This window comes from Chenopodium quinoa, unplaced genomic scaffold (assembly GCF_001683475.1).
Source record: "Chenopodium quinoa cultivar QQ74 unplaced genomic scaffold, ASM168347v1, whole genome shotgun sequence".
NCBI lineage: Eukaryota > Viridiplantae > Streptophyta > Magnoliopsida > Caryophyllales > Amaranthaceae > Chenopodium > Chenopodium quinoa.
In genome coordinates this window covers 7,562,992-7,572,189 of record NW_018742345.1, presented here as the reverse complement: position 1 = coordinate 7,572,189, position 9,198 = coordinate 7,562,992, and the positions used below count along the sequence as shown (strand labels likewise).

Genomic DNA, 9,198 nt, shown 5'->3' with positions numbered 1-9,198 from the left:
ATTATTTGGACCATCACATTTATTCTAATGATTGTTTTTATTATGGATTGTTTTTATTTTGTAACCTCATTCATATGTTTTTTTTTCAATAGGATTTTTGTCTAAGGACAGCCCCGTATGATGTTGACGAGTTGAATGTGGTTCGAGAACAGTGGGGGCAATTCTTTAGAAGTAAATATTTATTTAATGCATAACTATTAGCTTAAGTAGAACAAAGTAATATTATTAATGTTGTTGTATATGTTGGATAAATTTATACAAGTTTTTATTTGTAATGTTTTACTACTTCAATTTTTAAATTACGTCGTATTAATTTTTATGAAAGATTGTTCGATATAATTGTTTATTTACAGGAACAGGTTTATTATAACATGATTTTAATTAATATATATTAATTATATATAAATACATGATGTCGAAATTTAATCAAAAAAATTTAATTAAATGATTATTTGTAACGAGCAGGAAAGTTGGCAGTTACAAATAACCAATTATTCGTAACGGGCATTTTTGTTACCCGTTACAAATAAGTATTTAATTATTTACTATAAAACTTTATTCGTAACAGACATTTGAAATGTCAGTTACGAATAAACACTTATTCGTAACGGGCGTTTGAGGTGCCCGTTATGAATAAGAACTTATTTTTATACAAAAAAGGATGTATTCGTAACTAACATTTCAAATGTCCATTACGAATAACCCATTATTCGTAACGGACATTTGAAATGTCAGTCAGGAATAATGGGTTATTCGTAACGGACATTTGAAATGTCCGTTACGAGTAATGGGTTAATCGTAACGGAAATTTCAAATTTCCGTTACGAATAACCCATTATTCGTAACGGACGGTGCTCGTTACGAATAACAATTGACAACCGTAACGGCCGCATACGTAACGGATGCTGCCCGTTACGAATGAGCCCTTTTTTCCCGTTACGGTTGGCCTTTTTTCCACTACTGATTTGTGCTAATTATCCTATGAACTCCACATGGGATAAAGGCATGAACGAGGTTTATGGGTTTTCCCAAAAATCATTGGCGATTCCTACTTGTTTCTTACAAAAAAGCGTAATGATAGAATCAATTCTAATTCAAGGTCCCCGAAACAGTCAGGAATTCAAATACTTATAAAATAACTAAGCTTTTTAAACGGCCATGGGCATCTAAGGAAGGATCCCCTATGATGGGAACACCCTCCCTACACATGGCAAAAAATGCAAGTAATAGTATTATTGTTGTCCGGTGATGGGAATCATGTGCAGCAAGGGGAATGTTTGATTGGTAAGGTCTGGAAAGAGAGGGAAGGGGGGAGAAATGATGATGATCCTGTCGAAATGGATACCTTGTTAAACATGAAAAAAAGAGTAGTAGAGATGAAAGGTGATAATGTGAAAAACTTGGATGAGGTGACGAGCCCAGCTCAATGGGCTCTCGGTGGTCAATGAAGCACATCCTCTCTTGGAATTGTAGGAGTTTGGGGAGTCCCCGGGCAGTCAATGCGCTCAGGCGTGTTGTGATTACTAAAAATCACGACATGGTGTTCTTAAAAGAAACAAATTTGAGCCAAGGTGAAATGGAGAGAGTCAAAACAAAAATAAAAATGAGTAATATGCTTTCTATTAGTTGTACTAGAGGGGGGAGGAAAAGAAGTTGTGGTGTGGCTCTATTATGGAAGGAGGGGTGGAAAGTTGACATTAGTGCTTTCTCCAAAAATCACATTGATGCAATTATTGCAGATGGTGACAAAGTGTGGAGGTTTACTGGAATTTACGGCCACCTAGAAGATGATAAAATAATACTAACTAGCACCTTAATCGAATCTCTTCAAGATGCCAATAATTTTTCGTGGATGTGTGGTGGTGATTTCAACTTGATGTTGTGGTCCTCGGAGAACCAAGGGGGGTGCTAATTTCAAATTTGGCAATGCTACAATTTTGCGCCAAGTTGTTGATTCATGTGGACTTAATGACCTTAGATTTGTGGGTCACCAATTTACATAGAATAATAATAAGGGAGAAGATGAGAATATACAAGAACGTCTTGACAGATTTTTTGCTACCCAAGAGTGGAAGGATTTATACTTGGGTTCCTTTGTCTCACATCTAGAGAAAAGAAAGTCAGACCATCTACCTCTCTTGCTTTTCTTGAAGGATCGCATTCATTCCATGAAGTAGAAAAAGCCAAGGAAACTTTACAGATTTGAAGAGATGTGGTTACGTGATGATGGGTGTGCTGATGTAGTAGGGAATGCTTGGGGTGAAGGGGATAATATTTCTGCCAATATAGCTAGAACTGTCAGCTTACTCGGATCATGGAGCAAGGAAACGTTTGGTGATTTAGGAAGAGAAATGAAATATTGCAAGCAGCAAATTGCGGCTCTTATGGAGTGTAGTCAGACTCATGAAGTTCTTAATTAGATGAGGGCCCTTAATGAGAGGATGGATGGGTTAGAGGAGCAGGAAGAAAGGTATTGGCGCCATCAAAGTAGACAAGATAGGCTTCAAGTTGGGGACAAAAACATAAAAAATTTTCATGCTAAAACTAAGCAACGTATGAAGAGGAATAGCATTAAAAAATTACATGATGAAGCTGGTAATACTTACTCTTAAGACCAGATTTCCAAGATGCTTGTTTGACAACTTGAGAACCTTTTTGGCTCGGCTAATTTGGTTGATATAGCCTCGGTTATTGACAAAGTATGTCCCATGATCACGGATGATATAAAAAAAAATGCTTGAAGCTCCATTTGAAAGCAAGAAGGTGGTCAAAGCTATTAAGCACATGCATCCTACTAAAGCTCCTGGCCCCGATAGTATGTGTGCTATATTTTATCAGAATTTCTGGAATATTGTTGGGAATGATGTGATTGATCGTGTGCTTAATATTTTGAATAACGAATAGGAAATTAGTTTTATCAATCAGACTCATATTGCCCTTATCCCGAAAAAAGATATATGTGAGTTTCCTGTTGATTTTAAACCAATTAGCTTGTGCAATGTGTTATACAAGATTGTGGATAAAACACTTGCTAACAGATTAAAATAAAGTGCTCCCTGATATTATTCATGAATCTCAAGGTGGATTTGTCCCTGGCCGTCTCATCACTAAATATTCTTGTGGCCTATGAGTGCTTTCATTTTTTAAGAAAAAAGAAAAAGGGAATACCGTATCTTGGCCTTAACCTGGATATGAGCAAGGCGTATGATAGAGTGGGATGAGTCTTCTTGGAACGTATGATGTTGAAATTGGGTTTCAAGAGCTCGTTTGTGACATCTATTATGGCTTGTGTTAGTTCCACCTCCTTTTCCATATTAGTGAATGGGCAACCTTCTCATGAGTTTCTTCCATCTAGGGGACTAAGGCAAGGGGACCCTCTCTCCCCTTTTTTGTTCATTATATGTGCGGAGGGGCTGTCTTCACTTTTGAGAGATGTAGAGTCGAAAAAGAAGATTCATGGGGTCAAAGTAGGCAAACATGTTAATCCAATCTCCATGATAGCCTCCTTTTTGTAAGAGCTAACGAAGATGAGGTAGATAGCATACTGGATATCTTCTCCACCTATGAAATTGCCTCAGGCCAGAAATTGAACATGGAAAAATCCAAAGTCTCTTTTAGCCGAAACATTGAGCCAGAAAAGCAAAATATCCTTCAGATGAAGTTATCTTTTAAGGCAGTTGAGGAACATGACAAATATCTTTGGCTTTCTACTTATCTTGGTAGCTCTAAGAAAAGGGTTTTTTCCTATGATTTAAGATCGGGTTTGGAAAAAATTGAAGGGGTGGAAAGGGGGATTTATCTCTCAAGCCGAGAGGGAGGTCCTTATCAAAGAGGTATCTCAAGAAATTCCTACTTATGCGATGCAATATTTTAAAATCCCGACAAGAATTTTGAATGGAATTAAAAGATTGTGTCTGAATTTTTTCTGGGGGCAACAAAAGGAGGAACGTAAGATAGCTTGGATCACGTGGGAACATAATTTTCTTTCTAAAAGGGAAGGTGGCCTTGGGATAAGGAACTTACAAGCTTTCAATAAAGCGTTTCTTGCTAAGTAATCTTGGAGGATCCTGAGTAATACGTCCACTCTAATGGTGAGAATTTTGAAGCAGAAGTATTTCCCAAAAGCTGATTTTTTAACAGTGAAAGTTACCTCAAATTTGAGCTTCACTCTTGGAGATCTATTCTCTCTGCCAGGGACCTTGTAGAAAGGGGTGCTAGAAAGCTGGTGGGAAATGGGATGACGACTGCAATCTAGTCTGATCTGTGGGTGCCTACGCTCCCTTCATTTCAGGTTCTGCCTTCGCAGATCAGACTAAGTGACAAACCGGAGCTTGTGGGATAACTTCTTAACCAAGGTGAGTGGTATATGGAAGCCTTACAAGAAAATATTTTGCCTTGGGAAATTGAGGAGATTCGGAAAATCCCGGTTGCTCGTTATGGTGGTGATGATGTTTGGATGTGGCATCACTAAAAAAATGGGGATTTCTCTGTTCGTAGTGCCTATTTTGTTGAGATGAAAGCAAAGTCGATGGATGATGCTGCGACATCATCTATTCCTAGCTCTAAAATCTACAATAATCTCTGGAATACGAAGGTTCCATCCAAGATAAAGCTGTTTGGGTGGAGAGTTATTCACAACAGTATTGCTGTAAGGGGTGCCCTTGCGAAGCGTTGCATGAAAGTTGACAGCAATTTTTCTTGTTTTGGGGAGACGGAAGAATCATTGATACACGCTTTAGCTCAATTCCATGAGGCTCATATTGTATGGTATGTTTCCCCTCTTAGGCTTGATATCCCCTGCTCCTCTTCGCTCTCTTTCTGTGAGTGGTACTATTCTCTTGTGACTAATTTCAAAGAGAAAACAAGGTGGGATCTATTTTGGTGTATTTTGTGGGGCAAATGGCTTAAAAGAAATGCTTTCGTCTTTGAGAAACGCAAGATTGAAATTGTTGATGTTATGTTGAAGGCATATGGGTTAGTGGGTGAATTTGCAAAGGCTAATGAAAAGCGTGGCGTTGTGGGTAACTCTGATCAAATTATCCAAACCTGGTCTCCTCCAAGACTTGGTTTCTACAAAGTTAACGCTGATGCAACTTGCTTTAATGCCAATGTGGTGGGTTTAAGGGTTGTTATGAGAGATTCGATACGGGATGTGATGGCTGCGACCTGCTGCACGATGAAGGGTGAGTTCAAGATTGTTGTGGCAGGAGCACTTGCAGCTAGACATGCTCTGACTATTGCTATGGAATCTGGACTACTACAAATTTTGCTTGAAATGGATACCTCAATACTCTGTCATAAGCTGAAGAACAACATTCGAGAGACCTCAACGTTGGGTAGTATTGTTTCTGACATTTTGTATCTTGGCAGCCTTTGTTCTTCTATTGAGTTTTCTCATGTGGGGAAACAGTGAATGGGGTTGCTCACAAATGGGATAATGTTAGTAGAGTTTATAATGAGTTAAGGGTGTGGATTGAGGAGGCCCCCCCTAGTGTAGCTGCTGCTGTTGATTTTGATGTACACTAATTTGTTTCTTCCTATTAATAAAACTTGCAGCGTTTGTCAAAAAATAAAATTGGTTAGTGACATTTGCGCATGTGTATGCTATCTTGAGGAGTGATCAACCTCAACTATCGTGCTAGATTGCATAATAGGTTTTAATGACACGAACAATCGATTTGGAAACTATGATTATTGATTAATCTCAATTTGCGATTTTCCTTTGAAGTCATTTGTAGAGGCGTCTAGATTGACCCTAGGAAATAGCCTATTAAGTGATTTTGATTGCATTTGTTGCTTTTCCTCTCATTATATGTTTGACCGACTTCTGTTCCAGGTGTGGATGCAAGGGTTCTACTTGCACAAGCTAGGTCCCATCGACGACCTACGTAAGGCAGCACACGAAAATTGCCATTGAGGGGTGGCTCGAGGAACCCCCCTCCGATGCATAAGTTAGAATGTGTTTAGAGAGAGAAAGTGTACTTAGAAAGATATAGAGAGTGTAGTAACTTGTGTGTCTAACCTCCTTTCTGTTGTACTTTGTCCTCTATTTATAGGAGTACGATCCCCTTTGTGGATAGTCGTACTTGGTTAGCCTACGGGCTGACGCTATTGGGATGAGAAGCCCCATTGACTATCCTTCCAACTGTGAGTGCGCACCTCGGGGGCCAATCTGGGAGCCGGCTGATAGCTCAGCAGGAGCTATCCTATACAATTAGCCCCTCAAGAGGTGGTATAAGGTCAGTCATGTCGGCTCTTGCTTGCACGGCTAATCCCCTTTCATAATTGTTCCGGATATAGGAGATAGCTCAGCAGGAGCTATCCCCTACAACTAGCTACTCAAGAGGTAGTATGAGGTCGCTCATGCCAGCTATTCTGAGCGTATGGTCTTATCGGCCGGTTCTCAATAGGTTGTCCAGCTAAAATTCCTCATATACCACTAGCCCCCCCAAGTCTCTGGATTGGCGATGTGATTCTGAGACTTGAGTGACCATGTTGCAGGTTGGTATAGATGCATTGCGCTAGAACGGTTCGTTTATTTCTGCTAATACTAGGGGAAATTTTTTTATTAGACTTAAATTGTTCTGTCTGGAATTCGATTACTCCCGCTCAAGTCTGAGAATGGACGAGCTTGAAGGGAGGAATTTTGATTACTCCTATTGAAGTCTGAGAAATAACGAGCTTGTAGAGAGTAATTTTGATTACTCTCGCTGAAGTCTGAGAAATGACGATCTTGCAGAAAGGAATTTCGATTACTCCCTCTGAAGTCTGAGAAATGACGAGCTTACAGGGATGAATTTCGATTACTCCCGCTGAAGTTTGAGAAATGACAAGCTTGCGGGGAGGAAAATCAATTAATCCCGCTAAAGTCTAGGAAATGACGAGCTTACAGGTAGGAATTTCGATTACTCCCGCTAAAGTCTGAGATATGACGAGCTTGTAGGGCGGAAATTCTATTACTCCCGCTGAAGTCTGAGAAATGACGAGCTTGCATGGAGGAATTTCTATTACTCCTGCTGAAGTCTGAGAAACGACGAGCTTGCAGAGAAGAATTTCATTACTCTCGCTGAAGTTTTTTTTTTGGCGGGAACAATGTGTTGCATGAATGGGACATATATCAGCCATCTGAGTGGTCATTTTATTTTTACTGAGACATGGCGGTTCGATTTTATTGTTTGCTCAACCGCCTACTTATTCCCCTATTTAATTCACTGTCTTCTTTTTCTTCTTTTTTACCTTCCTTATTTTCTCATCTTCCTCTTCCCTTATAATTTTCAAATTTCTCGCCTTTCGTCTTCTTCCTAGACGCGCGTTGTTCTTCCATTGTTGTTATAAGTTCTCGTCTCTCCATTCTCGTTCTTGCTTTATTTTCGTGTTGTGCTTGCTTGTTTTCTTTTATTTTTCCTTTTCAATGAATTTTCTTACTTTCTCGGTTGCAATTTGAAACCCTGTTCTCTGTTTGGTTTCTCGAACCACTATTATTGTTGTGTCATGCTGTTTCTACAACTTCATGCTATAAAGGTACTTACTTTGTACCTTTTCTTGTGTGTATATGCCCAATTTTGTTTATTTTTGTATTTTTCTTCGCAAAATTGTGTCTTTTGGTTGACTTTGACTGTCTTCGCCCAATTCATCCCCTTCTGTTGTTGTATTTGTATTCTCAATTCACTCCTACACAACTGACCTAAGGTAACACCACATGGCATCACTTTCAATGCTAGAAACTTAGCTAGGTCATAAGTAACATTATTATAACACTTTGATATTATGCAACATTTGACTGTAACACTTTGATATTAAGTAACACTATATTGTAACATTTTGATATTAAGTAACACTTTATTGTAACACTTTGATATTAAGTAACACTTTATTGTAACACTTTGATATTAAGTACAAGTAGTAAAAAACAAAAATAGAAATATAGCTCAAATAAGTTACCGATCCTTAATTAAAAACCACTACACCTTAGTAGCTTGTATAAACACTAAAAAATGAAAAATCCAGCCTCAAAAGGTAATAGTTTACAAAAACCAATTACCTTAACTTATTATAGAGGTATTAGTTAAATATGAACCGCTACCCTTAACTCGCACTCACTCCGTGACTACGTCCGTTTACTTTTACCCCGATTTCTATTTTAGATGTCCCTATATTTTTGCCTCTTTACTATTTTGTGCCTTGGTCCTTATCATTAAAAATAACTTACTTTATATAAAAATATCTAACTACCCAATTAATTTTAAATCACACTTTTTTTTATAACTAATTATCTCACGAGAATTCACACTTAAATTATCGGAGTACTACCTAACCCAAAGTACATATTGTTCCTCAACTCTCAAAGTGACTCAAACCACCAACACCATCACTAGTTTTCTCTCTCCTCCTCATTTCTCACAAACACTTCCCTTCCCACCACCACCACCACCACAACTTCTCATCTCCTTCAATTTTCACGGCATCAAAGGTGAAATTTTTTTTCACCACCTCGCTCAAGCCGACGTCACGCATCCACCATTCGAAAGCCGCACCATCACCTCTATTGCCCTCCTGCTAAACCGCGCCATCAGTTCGCACCTCCAATTGTATGTTTTATGCTTTTTTTTCGATTTAGGATTCCTTATTTATTTTAATTTATGAATTGTTTTTATTTTGGGGATTTCGTTTTTATTTACTTATTATTTTGATTTTTCGATAAAAAATAAACTACAGTTCTATGAATTGAGTTTTTTTTTTTTTTTTTTTTTTTACTTTGTGAATTGTAATTAGCTGTTCTTTATTTCTTGCTGCTTTAAATTTGCTAGGATTAGGGTTCAAATTTTGGGTTAGGGTTTGAATAGGAGGATGAAAATAATGATTAAGCGTTCCACAGAGCAAGGATGTTGAATTAAGATGGGTTTGAGCATAATTAGAATAATCTTAATTATAATCAGTTTAGCAATGGTAGGAATGGAAAGATGATGGAGTCACGGAATAATATGGTTTAGTGGTTTCTTATCATCCACCTATTGTTGGCCTTGATAATAATTGAAGATGGTTTTGATTTTGGATCTTCTCTGTGTTTTTTTTTTCAAAAGTTAGTAAACTTTTCTGAATTCATTAATTTTTTGTTTCTGATAATTTTGAGTTTGTGTGAAAGTTTTGATGTGTTAGATTATTGAGTTAAATTGTGAAATTTTATTGTTTGATTTATTC

At 37.9% G+C, this 9,198-nt stretch overlaps 1 protein-coding gene across 1 annotated transcript; it reads left to right on the top strand.

The window, feature by feature from the left end:
• Positions 1 to 4,528: 4,528 nt before the first annotated feature.
• Positions 4,529 to 5,413, top strand: LOC110695267. Its single transcript, XM_021872523.1, has one exon. The coding sequence runs from the start codon at positions 4,529 to 4,531 to the stop codon at positions 5,411 to 5,413; it is 885 nt and encodes a 294-aa protein (XP_021728215.1).
• The last annotated feature ends 3,785 nt before the right edge of the window (positions 5,414 to 9,198 follow it).

Coding starts and splice junctions, on each gene's coding strand:
- LOC110695267 (XM_021872523.1), top strand. CDS start 4,529: ATGGATGATGCTGCGACATCATCTATTCCTAGCTCTAAAATCTACAAT.